At 48.0% G+C, this 13283-nt stretch overlaps 1 protein-coding gene across 1 annotated transcript; it reads right to left on the bottom strand.

The window, feature by feature from the left end:
* Nucleotides 1–3375: 3375 nt before the first annotated feature.
* Nucleotides 3376–12113, bottom strand: SYCE1 (synaptonemal complex central element protein 1). The gene is made up of 13 exons (XM_012660678.1): nucleotides 11941–12113; nucleotides 8449–8511; nucleotides 7660–7719; nucleotides 7229–7303; nucleotides 6529–6576; nucleotides 6228–6282; nucleotides 5439–5528; nucleotides 5131–5194; nucleotides 4298–4364; nucleotides 4097–4220; nucleotides 3909–4019; nucleotides 3667–3754; nucleotides 3376–3453 (listed from the first exon to the last, which is right to left on the bottom strand). Exons 1-13 carry the CDS (start codon nucleotides 12008–12010, stop codon nucleotides 3376–3378), a joined length of 993 nt encoding a protein of 330 aa, XP_012516132.1. The 5' UTR covers nucleotides 12011–12113.
* Nucleotides 12114–13283: the final 1170 nt, after the last annotated feature.

The raw sequence follows: 13283 nt of genomic DNA, 5'->3' as shown, positions 1-13283 counted from the left end.
CTTATCCTCTGTAAGTGGCACCCGAATAAATCCACAAATCTCTTGGAGTAGAGAAAATACTTCTGTGGTGGGGGTTTCAAATCAAGTTCAGAGTATCCCCGTGTCCGAACCAGTACAAATGACACTTGGAACGTGCTCAGAAAAGCATGCCTTATTATGTGACATCGCTCCAGTAAGTTTACTGGAATGATTCTTTATAAATTGAGAAGAAAGAAAGTTCTCTTTGGTGGGAGAAATAATCCTAGAGTTTCCTGACCTACCTAAACCTGAACTGCTCTGTTCCCTACAAGAAGGGATTGATAACATTGAAACCTAAACCTATATTTGACATTGAAAAGGACGCTGATCTATTTCTGAATCATGAAATTTTACTGATTGTCGTGAACATGGACATTTCAGCCTGTACATTGCAACTTGTAGCCAATGATTGTAACTTCTGTATGTACCCTCCAATGAAAAAGCACAAATCCAGTTTGAGGAATACCCCTCCTTTCTTCTAAACCCTCCTATAAAAGCCTTTCAACTTGTAACAGACTCTGGAACACTGCTAACTTTGCTGGTGTATCTTCCCACATTGATCCTCACATTTGGCTTCCAATAAACTTTTATCAAATTATTTCTCTCTCAATGGCCTTAAATTCAATTGACATTTTGTTGCAGCAAGAAGTGTTCCAGGGTGACCCTACTGGACCACTCAGCATCAGCTTCCAATCTTCATGCAGATATTAGCAATGAACCCATTGTGTTCATTGAATTTGAACACATAGTCTGCTCAGGATGCAATAATGAAATATCATAGACTGGGTGGCTTATACAACAGAAATTTATTTCTCACAGTTCTGGAAGCTGAAAAGTCCAGGATCAATGTGCTGGCTGTTTTGGTGTCTGGTAAGGGCTTTCTTCCTGGCTCGCAGATGGCCGCCTTCTCATACCCTCAGATGGTCCCTCCTTGGTTCTTGCATGTGGTGGGAGGGGGGGAGAGATTGTCCTCTTCTTATAAAGCCACTGATCTCCCCATGATCTCCCCTACCGCAAAGACCTAATATAGCTCTAATTACCTCCCCAAGACTCTATCTCCAAATACTATCACAATGGGAGTTAGGGCACCAACATATGGATTGGAGGGGAGACAGACAAGGCAAGGAGGCGGCTGTGATTGGTCATAGTCAAAGACTCAGGACAAGAGTTCATGGCGGAAATCTGGAGTAGGGGAATAGGAGAGGAACCAAGAGGTAAGCTGTTTTCCCCAAGGGGTTGAGACAGGAGGCAGCTGCCTCCTGGGGAAAGCAATAATCTCCATTAACTGTGAGAAAGGTACAGGTAGTGGTAACCTTTGCCAGATTTCCGTTTAGGCTTTGGAGTGTAGGTTGTAGGTTGTGGCAGAGAGCCAACAGTATACCAGGATCATGACCCACGTGTGTAATTTGAAGGTGTTTTAGTCTGTTTAGTGTTGCTATAATGGAATACCTGAGGCTGTGTTATTTATAAGGAAAAGATGTTTATTTGGCCCATGGTTCTGCAGGCTACATAAGAAGCATGGTGCCAACATCTGCTCAGCTTCTGCTGAAGGCTTCAGGCTGCTTCTTCTCATAATGGAAGGCAGGGGGAGCTGGCGTGTGCAGAGACCATATAATGACAGAGGAATCAAGAGAGGGGGAAGGGGCCAGACGCTTTAATAGCCAGCTCTCCTGGCAATTAATAGTGAGAACTCACTCACCTCCCGCATGGAGGACATTAATCTATTCATGAGGGATCTGCCCCCATGATGCAAGCACCTCCCATTAAGCCCCACTTCCAACAATGGGGATCAGATTTCAACACGAGATGTGGAGGTGTCAAACAAATCAAATGGTAGCAGAGGACATCAGTGGGCCTGGGAGCTTTACTTGCAATTCTTTTTTAAGTCAAGGGCTGTGTGGGTGCTGTCATTGTGGATCCTGTGCTCTGATATCGAGATATAAAGTTGACTTTTTAATATTGACATGTATTTAGCAAACTTTTATAGTATTTAGCCACTTTGCAATTTATTTGTGGATTCTTTTAGATTTGTAAAGTACATAAATTTTTATGCCTTACTCACTTATTTCACTGTTCAGAACTTCCAGTATGATAAATAGTATCTGAATATAGCAAATATCCTTCAATTATTCCCAACATGAAACACTAAACATTTCACCAATAAGTCTAAAGGAAGTTGCCTTCTAGCTCTAGTTTTTGTCAAAGGTCTTTTATTCATCAATTGAACTAATCATTGGTTGATTTTTGGTTTTTATTATTGATCTAACAAAAGCTAAAAAGTTCCTTTTAATCATGGGCTTATCTGAATTGCAGCTTTTAAATGTGGTGTCTTTATAGCCATTCAGTTCTATGTATTTTCTAATTTCCACTTGAGGTAAGTTATTTTATTTTTGTTTTTTGAGTTCATCTCTAACACAGGTATGATTAACCCCATCTTATAATTAGAGAACCGAGAGATAGAACTTTAGGACTTTGGTCCGTCCTGGACTGACTGAAGAACTCCTCCTCCTTGGCATGTTCTTCCCTTCCTCCATGGGAAGTACTCTCCAGAGGGGCCTGCTCTCTAATCCACCATGTTACTGGCCTGCCTGGTGTGTGAACCTGTCAAGAAAAGGGATCTCTTTGTTGTTCATTCACTGTACCCTGACATAGGCAATGTAGGCTTGACTCCATGGTTGGCTTTAATTGGGTCGAGGCATTTTGGTGAATCTGAAGCATGCTTCAGATGGACACAGTTTAAGTCCTAATTGAATGATTTCCTGCACACTGAGGATTTCTAACATAACATGTTCCTGTCAACAAGTGCCTTAGCTATACATTTTGTGTCCATGAGAGCACAAGCTACACACAGCCTCGAGTCACATTTCTTTTTCTCATCTAACCAGTGGGGACTACGGCATGGAACTGGTTGGTTTTTGGACCCCAGTTCACTGATGCTCATTTTTTAATTTCTGGGAGTCTGCAGTCCAGGCTTACATGAAGGAATCGAAGAAATCATCACAAGATGTGTGTGTGTATGAAGGTGGGTTCAAGACCCCCTGGGCCTGTTGTGAGAGCGTCTCAGGCCTGCATCTGTCTGCCTGGAGACCCAAAATAGCCTGCCAGGCCCTAGAGGTGAGCAGTCCGGAGACCTGGAGGTTAGGGAAGCATTTATCAAGTGTCTATGGTACAACTCTGGCCCAGGCAAGAGGCAGAGTCAGGCCAAGGTTTCACCGAGTCTCAGTGGCCTGTGGGTTTTGGGCCTGACCCTCACCCCCCAACAGCACAGACTCGGCCGAGGTAGGTTATACAAAAATTATGCATTTATTTCCTGAAGCCCCTTAGGATGAGGTCGGGGGTAGCATGTGTCCTTCTGGCCTAGGAGAGCATCAGTCCGTGCTCGGTGGATGGCTCCAGGTCTTTCTCCTCATGGACTTTTAGGGGCTTGGGACTGGCCTGCGGGAGGTCAGGGTCCAGGGTGAGGGTCTCTACCCATCCCCATGCCCACACCATCCCCTCCCATCCCCCAACACCTTGGCTGTGTCCCCTGTAGGAACACCCTTCCCCACAGACCATCCTCTAAGAACACCCCGTACCCCTATTGTCCTCCCACCCCCAGCCCCCTTCAGGAGCCGTCTCTGCTCCCTGCCACCCAGTTCCGGGGCTCACCCCCTCTCCTGGGTCAGCCCCTTCCTCTTGCATGCCGTGGGCTTGGGCAGGGGCCTGCACCCTGTGCTTTTCCAGCTCTTCCTTCAGTCTGGATGGTAAAGGGTAGGAGTGGGGAGGAAGAGGGGAAAGGGGTGAGGGACAAGAGGTTGTGAAGAGACACAAAGACAGGCAGAGAGGAGAGGAGGGACATGCTCAGGCACATTCCTGGGGAGGGTTGAGGGGAGCTGGGGCTCCACACCGACCTCTGCCGCTTCTGCTGCAGTTCGTGGCACTTCTGCTGCAGCTGCTGGTGGTGCTGGGCAGCAGCTGCCAGGAGATCCTCAGCCTTCCTGTTCTCCTCCTGGAACAGCTGCCTGGGTGGTGGGGGGCAGTGGGGGACGGTCGGCACCCACCTCTCCCTCTTTCCACCCCCTCCACCTCCACATCTTACACTGCTGCTGCAGCCTCCTGGCTGCGAAGGAAGAGCCCTTCAGTGATGGTAGAGGGACTCTCGGTCCCACACAGGGAGCACAGTCGATGCTTCACATCCTCCAGCTTTGCCTCAACCAGCTTCTCTGTAGCAGGAAGGGGCAGGTGAGCAGGTGAGGGCAGGTGAGGTCAGATAAGGGCCATCCATCTTCCCTGGCCTCACCTTCCTTGAGCAGCTGCTCCTTGCTGCTGTCCAGGGCACAAATCTCCCTTGCCAGCTGCTCCGGCTTCTGAGGGGGCAGAAAGGAGGCCTGTCATCTCCTGGCCCTCTCCTCCATGCCTCAAAAAGCCTACCAGTCTTTCACTTGCTCACCATGCCTCACTTCCTACTACTCTGCCTCTATATGCACAATAGCCACAGTCCAGCCTCAAGGCCTTTGCACTGGTCACTGCCTCCCCCGGACCTCTGTCACCTGACATGCCCACAGTGCTATGGTGAAGAGGCTCATGTGATTGTTCTTTACAACAGAGAAACCTGCAAATACTACAAATCTGGGCCGTTATCTGGAGAATTGGTTTCCAGCACAGCACTGCAGCTCTTCCCTTCTCCTTCCTCCTGCTGGGGCCTCTTCACTAACCCCTTCCTTCCTAACACTAAACTCCAGCTATATTCTTGTTTGGTGCCTGGGATCCCCCAGGGGCGATCAATGGTTGCCTTGGACCTCACTGTCTCCCCTGTGTGATAGTCACAGACACATCCGTGGACGTCCCCAATGGAGAACTCGACCTTGGTCTGATCAGGGATCCTCCCGACCACTGGGCAGACGCAGAGGCAGCAGGAACGTGTGGGCAGGATCAGCGGTGAGGACGCTGGGCACCGGAGGATGGTGATAAGGGGATGGACTGAGGGCGATGCTGACCTTAGCACCACCATGGCTTGCTCAGCAACTGGGTGTGGCAGGTGAGAGGAAGAAGGCCCGGGGATGACTCCACAGTTTGGGCCTGGTGCTGCCAGGGAGGATGTGGAGGTGGAAGGAGTGGCTTTGAGGGACTCACGTGGAATTCCCAGAGATCCTTGTGCTGGCCCATCAGATCCTCCAGCTGTTCCTCGAAATCCAACCTGGGAGCCAACCACACAGGCATGAGGGGCTGTGGGCTGAGACCTCACCTTCACAGCCTGGTCTAGGCCCGGGGTCTTCACGCATAGACCTTGGGGGGCTTTGCCCATGGTCCCTACACCAGTGGAGGCACTGTCACCACCTTGACCCTCAGAGGCTCAGCTCAGCCAGCCCCTCCTCTAACCCCCATTCCTGATATTACTACAACCCATCCTAACCCCCCAGGCATCAGGCACTGAGGCTTACCTCAGCTGCCTCTGTTTGTTCTTCTCTTCCTCAATCTGGGAGTTCAGGGCAGAAATTCTCTCCTTGCACTCCTGCAACACGGTGTGCTTCCTGGGAAGAGGCAAGGTGGCCTCAGCCATGTTCTGTTAAGGACTCCCCAGAGGGGCTGGGATGGGGCTTCAGCCTCCTTTGCTTAGGGCTATTTAATCCATCTACATTGAGGTCTTTCTCTGTCACATGTGATAGGCAGGGGCTCACATGAGCACTTCGCCCTCAGGTTTAGAGAGAGCAGCATGGACGTGGTCCAGGGCAAACGCACACACGCCTTCATATCATCTGAGTTTCCCAAACAGTTCCCACCTCAGAATGCGAGGGCTCAGGGCCTCTGGTAACAGAATAGCTAAAGAAGCATTAAGGAGGTAGAGAGACAGATGGAAAAATAGTTGTGTGGATGGAAGGATAACGGATGGATAGAGAGAGAATGAACAGATGGTTGTCTCAATGCCTAAATGAACAGACAGATGAGTGAACAGCCAGCCAAGGAGCTAGATGCTAAAGAGTAAAAGGCACAGAATAAAGACCAACTGAAGAAATGTAATTGACAATGCAGCAAATGGTTATGCCATTGAGTGCCATTACCCTTAACACTACCACCTGCTGTTGGAGCCAAGAGGGGAAAAAATTCTCCGCCCTCTCCATTGTACAGAGGGAGAAAACGAGAGCTGCAGGCCTAAGAGGCATCTCCCTTACTCTCTCTGATCTACCAGAATGAAGGGGTAGGGCAGAGCCAGGCTCAACCGAAGCTCTTACCTCTGTGCCTCACTTTCCTTCTCCTGGCAGTGCAGCCGGAGGAGCCTCAGGGTCTCTGCAAGGAGAGCAACAGGTCCCTGTGAGAGCCCATCAAGGCACTGGGTTTGGGCAGAGGGAACAGGGCTGGGTCATGTCAGGTCCATGGACACCTGATTGGGCTTTGACATTTCCTGTGAGTCTGGTCAAAGCCACAGGAGGGACGCAAGCTGAGGCAGGTTTCAAAAGGCTCCAGCTGTTATTGGGAGAGGGGGCTTCTGCAGGTGGTAAAGGCAAAAGCCTAGAGATAGGGAGCTATAAATACCTTGTTTTTTGTTCAAGATCTCCTTCAGTCGTACTTTCTCTCCACGCACTGGAAACACAGTGACATGTTCATCATGAGACTACCCCACTGCACCCTCAGGGACAGGGCTTGTCCACAGTCATATGAGAGGTTGGGTACAGCCCTGCCCCCAACTCAAATATGGACCCCTTTAGGTGAGACCCCCCTCCCCTTTCCTCTGGTGCCCATACTGCCTCTGAGCACCAAAGGGCCTTGTGTCTACAGAGGGTGGCTGTGAGGGCTCTGCAGGATGCCCACACTTTTACATGGAGTGGAGAGAAAACACACACACTCATGGAGCGACATAAGGGCTGTGGAGAAACACATCAAGCAGCAGCGGCTTGTGACTAGATGAGGGGAGGGTCCCTTCTTTAGATGAGATGATAGCGGAAGGCCTGTCTGAGGAGAGGACACTGGAGCTCAGAGCTGAATGATGACATGAAGTAAGAGGAACCTATATTATCTGGGGAGCACAGGGAGCAGCCTGGCAAAGAGCCTGGCAAGGCAGGAGAGTGTTTGGAGGGTGTTTCCTGAACACTCCCACCAGCAGCGAGGAGAGGACATGAGACTGGAGAGGGAGAAGGGTCCTTAGCCATGGCAAGGATGTCAAGTGTCTGGAATACAGGGTTGGAAGAGGCTTGAGACAGTGTGGGGACTTCTGGGTGACCTGTGGCTTGCTTACGTGAGTCCAGTTCCTTCTGCAGGGCCTCCGAGATGGTCCGAGCCTCTCCTAGCTCTGCATTTGCTTTCTTTTTTGCTTCACCAAAGAGCAGAAGGATAGACATTGTGTGAGTGCAGCCTCCAGCTGCACATTCCCTTGTAAACAGTGACATTTCACATCTGCCTTCAAGGTAACCTAGAGGGGTCCAGATTTTATGGAGCAGAGGCTTCCAGAGTCCAGGCCCTTTGTTCCAGGCTCAGCTGGCAGTAGGGCCAGGTTTATGGGCATACGGCTATGGCAGCTGCATGTAGAAGTACCCTGTAATTAGCTCTGCTGTTGCTGTTGTTAATAGCCAGTAATTTTGGAGCAAGGGGCCCTGTATTCTCATTTGGCAATGGGCCCAGTAAACCATGTAGCTGGTCCTGGTTGGCAGCCAAGGCCCCTTTGCTCACCTTGCTGAGTCTCATTAATCCGGTTCATCAGGACCTCTACACGGGGCTCTAGGCTTCCCGCTGCAGGGAGGAAAGGAGGTTGAGTTGATGAGAAAGCAGAGGTGGGGTGGCTGCCAGCCCTGTGTCTCTGCTGCTTTCATTCAACACAGATCTGTTGAGCACCTGTTGCAAGCAGGTGCTGTGTGGGGCCCTCACGGGGCTCACTTTCTGAGTGAGTGAGACAAGGAACAAATAGAGATACTGAGTCAGGTTGTGGTAACCGTGGTCAAGAGAAATAAAGTGGGGCAATGGGTTAACGAGCAAAGGAGTGGGAAGTACTTCTCGGATATGGGAAGCTGTCATGAGGGCCCCAAATCAAGGGAGCAGGGCTGGCCCTGCAGCTCTCTGGGTGGGGGTGGGAGGCAGTCAGTGCAAAACCCCACCCTGAGGTGGGAACATGGCTGGGGCTGGCAGCAGCCTGGAGAGCAAGGAGGGCGCAGCAGGAGGTGGAAGGAAGGGAGGTGATGGTGACAGCTTTGGATCTAATGGAGTGCAGTGGAGCTGAACGGCTGACCAGCAAGGGGCTTGGGACAGGGTTTTGGGAAAATGTTTTGTCTCCATACACCCTTACGCTTCTTTAATTTTGAATCACAGGGCCCTATCTTTAGTTCAAAGAATTAAGTGTTAAAAGAAAGGGGAAGTGAAGGGGATAATTTCTCAAGTTTATAAATTGTGGGGCCTGGAATGGAACCAACATCTGCCTGACCCCAAACCTCAGGCTGAGCCTCAGACACAGAGGAGACACATGACCTTTCTGCAGCTTTTTCACCATTTCCATTAAGTCTTCAATTTTCTGTGAGGACGTGTCTTGCCCTGTGGAAACAAAACTAAACATTTCAGAATCCAGTAGAGTGAGAGGCCAGAGAAAGGATCTCACAGCCCTGGCTGGGATTGAGGTGGGCTGCAGGCAGGTCTCCAGCCAGAGTGGTACCCCTGCTCCTTCTCCTGAGGTGGACGGGCACAAGATGAATCGGGCCCCTCCGTGGTCAGCTTTTCCCTACAGGTGAAATGATACCAGATGTCGCCTTCATAGAACTCCTGGCGAGGGCGGGGTGAGCTCTCATTGCCAAGACTGTACAAAGTAAGGTCAAAGCTCCTGCTCTAATAATGCAGGAAAAAGTGAGGTATAAAAAACTGGAAAAAGGAGACAAAAATCACTATAACTGGCAGATGGCATAAACAATTAAAAAGTTCTGGAGACCCTTATACAAAACAACATAGACTAGTAAGAAAATGTAACAAGATGTCTAGTTAAAACATGCATAAATACTAATAAATTTCCTGTATATAATCAACACTGATTCTGAAGCCTCCTTGTAAAATAATATTTCATATTAGTTTTTATAGTTATTGGGAACTTTTTAAACCACCTAATGAGTTAGTAGATCGAGGAAATTACTATTCATGGCATTAACATCACAATAAAGGTAACCAGACATCATGAGCCATCTGATGTACTAAGACTAGCACCTATTACGAACTCTTGCCAAGAAATGATGCTAATACTCATGAAAGCTCTGGATGTAAATACTAATTCAGAGGAAATACAGGGATAGAGCAACGTGTTACATGGCACATGGGGATGCAGTTAGCAATATCCAGACTGGGAAACTCCACAGAAAAAAACAACATAGTTTGTTTAACAAATAAGTTTTGAGGGGGAAAACAGAGAGAGAAAAGAAGACCCTTGTAGACTAAAAGGGCCTTAAGGGACACATGAACCAACCTCAATGGTCTCTCATTGGATTTTTTTTTTTTTTGAGATAGGGTCTCACTCTGTCTCCCAGACTACAGTGCAGTGACATCATTATAGTTCACTGCAACCTCAAATTCCTGGGCTCAAGTGATCCTCCTGCCTCAGCCTCCCGAGTAGCTGGGACTACAGGCAAGTACCACCACGCCCATCTAACTTTCCTATTTTTTGTAGAGATAGGGTCTCACTCGTGCTCAGGCTAGTCTTGAACTCCTGGCCTCAAGCAATCCTCCCGCCTAAGCTTCCCAAGGTGCTGGGATTACAGGCATGAGTCACTGTGCCCACCTTTGTCATTGGCTCTTGATTCGAACAAATGTATTGAAAAAAAACACTAATGACACAATCAGTAAAATTTGAAAAATGACTAGATATTTGATGAAGTAAAAGAATTATTGTTGTTATAGAGATGTGACAATGGTATTACTTTTCTGAAGAGTACTTGTCTTCTAGAGATATACCTGGAAATATTTATGGGTGACATTTTATGATGCTGGGATGTTTTAAATTGCAATAGTGGAATGCATGGTAGGGAGTAGGTGATGCTAAAGAATAAATAAGATTGGGTTGGGTGTGCTGGCTCACAAATGTAATCCCAGCATTTTGGGAGGCCAGGGTAGGAGGATTGCTTGAGCCCAGGACTTTGAGACCACCTTGGACAACACAGTAAGATCCCATCTCTACAAATCTATAAATAATAATAATAAAACTAGTGGGCCTGTTGTCCCAGCTACTTGGGAGGCTGAGCCAGGAGGATCACTTGAGCCCAGGAGCTTAAGGATGCAGTGAATTATTATGACTGCACTGCACTCCAGCCCAGGCAATAGAGCAAGTCCCTGTCCCCTGCCACCAAAAAAAAAAAAAGAATGAGCAAAATTGGTTGAGAGCTGATCATTATTAAAGCTGCAAGATGGATTCATGGAATAATTATACTTTGTTCTCTACTTTTGTATATACTTAAGTTTTTCTGTAATAGAAAGTTTTTAAAAATCTGCCAATCAAATCAATATAGAGAAGGTAAACTCATTTCTACAGAAGAGTGGAGAAAAGGAGAGATGTAACAAAAAATTACACAAATGGCCAATAAATATTTGAATATGTACTACACCTCAATCATAATTAAAGAAATGCAAATTAACATGTTGCACCTGGCAGACTGGTAAAGATTAAGTCTGATAGTACCCAATGTTAGCAATAATGTGTGGAAACTGGCACTTGTATCCTCTGATAGAGACTGTAAAAACTGATGCAAGCTTTTAGAGGGCATTTTGGCTGCATTTTGAAGACAAAATTCTACCTCTAGGAATTTAACCATTAGATAACCTCAGTGAAGTAGGCAAAAGGCATGTTCAATGATGTTGAAACAATATTTGTCAAAGCAAAAGTAGGAAACAATTCGAATGCCCATCAGTAGAGGATTTATGGTTCATCCACACAACGGAATATTGCATAGCCATTGAAAAGGAGACAGATTCACACGTTAAAATGAAAAGATATTCTACATATAATAAAAGGGAAAGAAAGTGCAAAATAATGTATTACAGAATTCCATGTAGCTTCAAAAACAGGTGAAACAGGTACCTGTCAGTTAACACATACATGTCTACCAGTCTAGATACAATAATTTGGGGCCAGAATCACACACATAAAGAAACCGTTGACACTGCTCACCTCTAGGTTAAGACTGGCTGGTTAGGGGATAGGAAGAAGGATGTTTACTTTTCACCACATACATTTCTGCATACTGTTACATATTCTTCAAGTTAATATTAGAAGAATATTTACAAAATCTTAAAACTCTTGATAGTCAACGAGAAAAACCGAATCTTCCATCTCAAGAAAGATGAGTGAAGCACATTGAAAGCAAACATGCAAAAGACTTAGGATGGCCACGAAGCAACTGCAGGACTTTCACCCGCAGCAGCACACAGCGAATAGGCTCCCTCGCACCAGCTCCCTGATTCCCCTCCCTTGATGAAACCACTGTAACCAGCTATCTGTGTGATTTTCTTAAAATAATTTAATTCATAGACTAGCCTATGTCTGCTTCCCCCACACCCACCATCCTTTTTCTGCAGACAGGATGCTTCATACCTCGATTTGTTTTCACTTGTCAATATATCTCTGGGATCTTTTCATGTCATACATGGAACTCCTTTATTCTTTTAGAAGGCTGCACGGTGGTCCCCTGTATGGGTATGCTACAATTTTATTGTCCCCCCGCTGAAACAACAATTAGGTTGTTTCACTTGTTTCGCTGTTACAAGAATGCTGTGACGAACATTCCTTTACATTCATCTTTGTACCCATGTGGGAGAATCTGTCGGATGAATTCTGAGAAGAGTCATCCTTGGATCCAGTATATTAACAGCGGTCACACAGGAAAATTCCTGTGACCTGTGTTAAAAACAGTAACATCCCGTCCTCAGCCTTTTCTCAAGCCCGGTGTCTGAAGGAGGCCCTCCACCCTACAACCGGCCTCTCACCACTACCTCCGGCCTTTTCAGCCCGTTCCATGGCTCCCGCGGAATCTGCCTTCGAAGGCCCGGACCTGCCCGCCATTTCCTCTCAGCTGTCCAGCGCCGATGCTTTTGGCGCCTCGACTGGTGATTGGACCAAACCTTTGCCGGGGGCAGGGACGCTTTGCAGTGCGCCTGCGCAGTGCACTCCCGGGCAGCACTCTCCTTGAGAGAGGGCCTGTGGGTAACGATCTGGTGCCCCTGCCCAGCAGCTAGTGCGCATGCCTCAAGCTGCCAGGCCGGCAAGACCTGTGTAGAAAACGTCAGGGCCGCCTTTAGCCTGGCAGGCCTGGGATTGGTCAGGTGAAGGGGGGAAGTGCGCATGTGCATAAACCTGCTGAAGCCCCGCCCCCACGTTATGTAGCCGTGTGGGAACCAGTGTCCATGTGAGTGCCATGTCTGCCTGCGTTCTGTGTTCAGCACGTGAAGGGCAGTCCCATTTCGATTAGGGTGAGGGTTAGGGTGAGGGGTTAAGGGTTAGAGTTAGGGTTATGTTTAGGGTTTGGGGGTAGGCTTGTGGTTAGGGTCAGTGTTGGAGTCTGAGCAGGGGTCAGGGTCAGGGCTAGGGGCTAGGGTGTAGGTTTAGGGGTTACGGTTGAGGATTAAGGGTTAAAACATAGGGTTCAGGGTTAAATTTGGGGTTAGGGGTTAGGGTTACCTTTGGGGTGGTGTTGGGGTTAGGGCTAGGATGAGGGCTAGGGTTAGGGTTAGGATTAGGAGGTTAGGGAGAGGGCCAGAGTCAGGGGTTAGGTTAGGGTTTAGGTCAAGATAAGTGTCAGGGATAATGGCAAATGTTTAGGGTCACGGTCGTGACCACGGTCAGGGTAGGGTTAGGATATAGGGATAGGGGAAGGGGGAGGGTTGCGGTTAGAGTTAGGTTTAGGGTTAGGGCTAGGGCTAAGGGCTAAGGGCTAGGGTTACGGTTCAGGGTTTAGGGTATAGGGTTTGGGTTAGGGTTTAGGGTTTAGGTTTAGGTTTAGTGGTTAGCGTTAGGGTTAAGGGTTGGGGTTAGGGTTTAGGATTTAGGGGTTAGGGTTTAGGGGTTAGGATTGGGGTTGGGGTTGGCATTGGGGTTAGGGTTATGGTTAGGGTTTAGGGTTTAGTGGTTGGGGTTAGGGTTAGGGTTTAGCATTAGGGTTTAGGGTTAGAATTAGGTTAGGGTTGGGGTTATAGTTTAGGGTTAGAGGTTGGGGTTAGGATTAGGGTTTAGGGTTGGGGTTGGGTTTAGGGCTTAGGGTTAGGTTACGGTTAGGGTTTAGGGATTGGGGTTGGGGGATAGGGTTTGGGTTTAGGGTTAGGGGTTAGGGTTAGCGGTT

Source organism: Propithecus coquereli, unplaced genomic scaffold (assembly GCF_000956105.1).
Source record: "Propithecus coquereli isolate 6110/MARCELLA unplaced genomic scaffold, Pcoq_1.0 Scaffold673, whole genome shotgun sequence".
Classification (NCBI taxonomy): Eukaryota; Metazoa; Chordata; class Mammalia; order Primates; family Indriidae; genus Propithecus; species Propithecus coquereli.
Note: the sequence above shows the minus strand (reverse complement) of the source record. Positions and strands in the feature narration are given on the sequence as shown.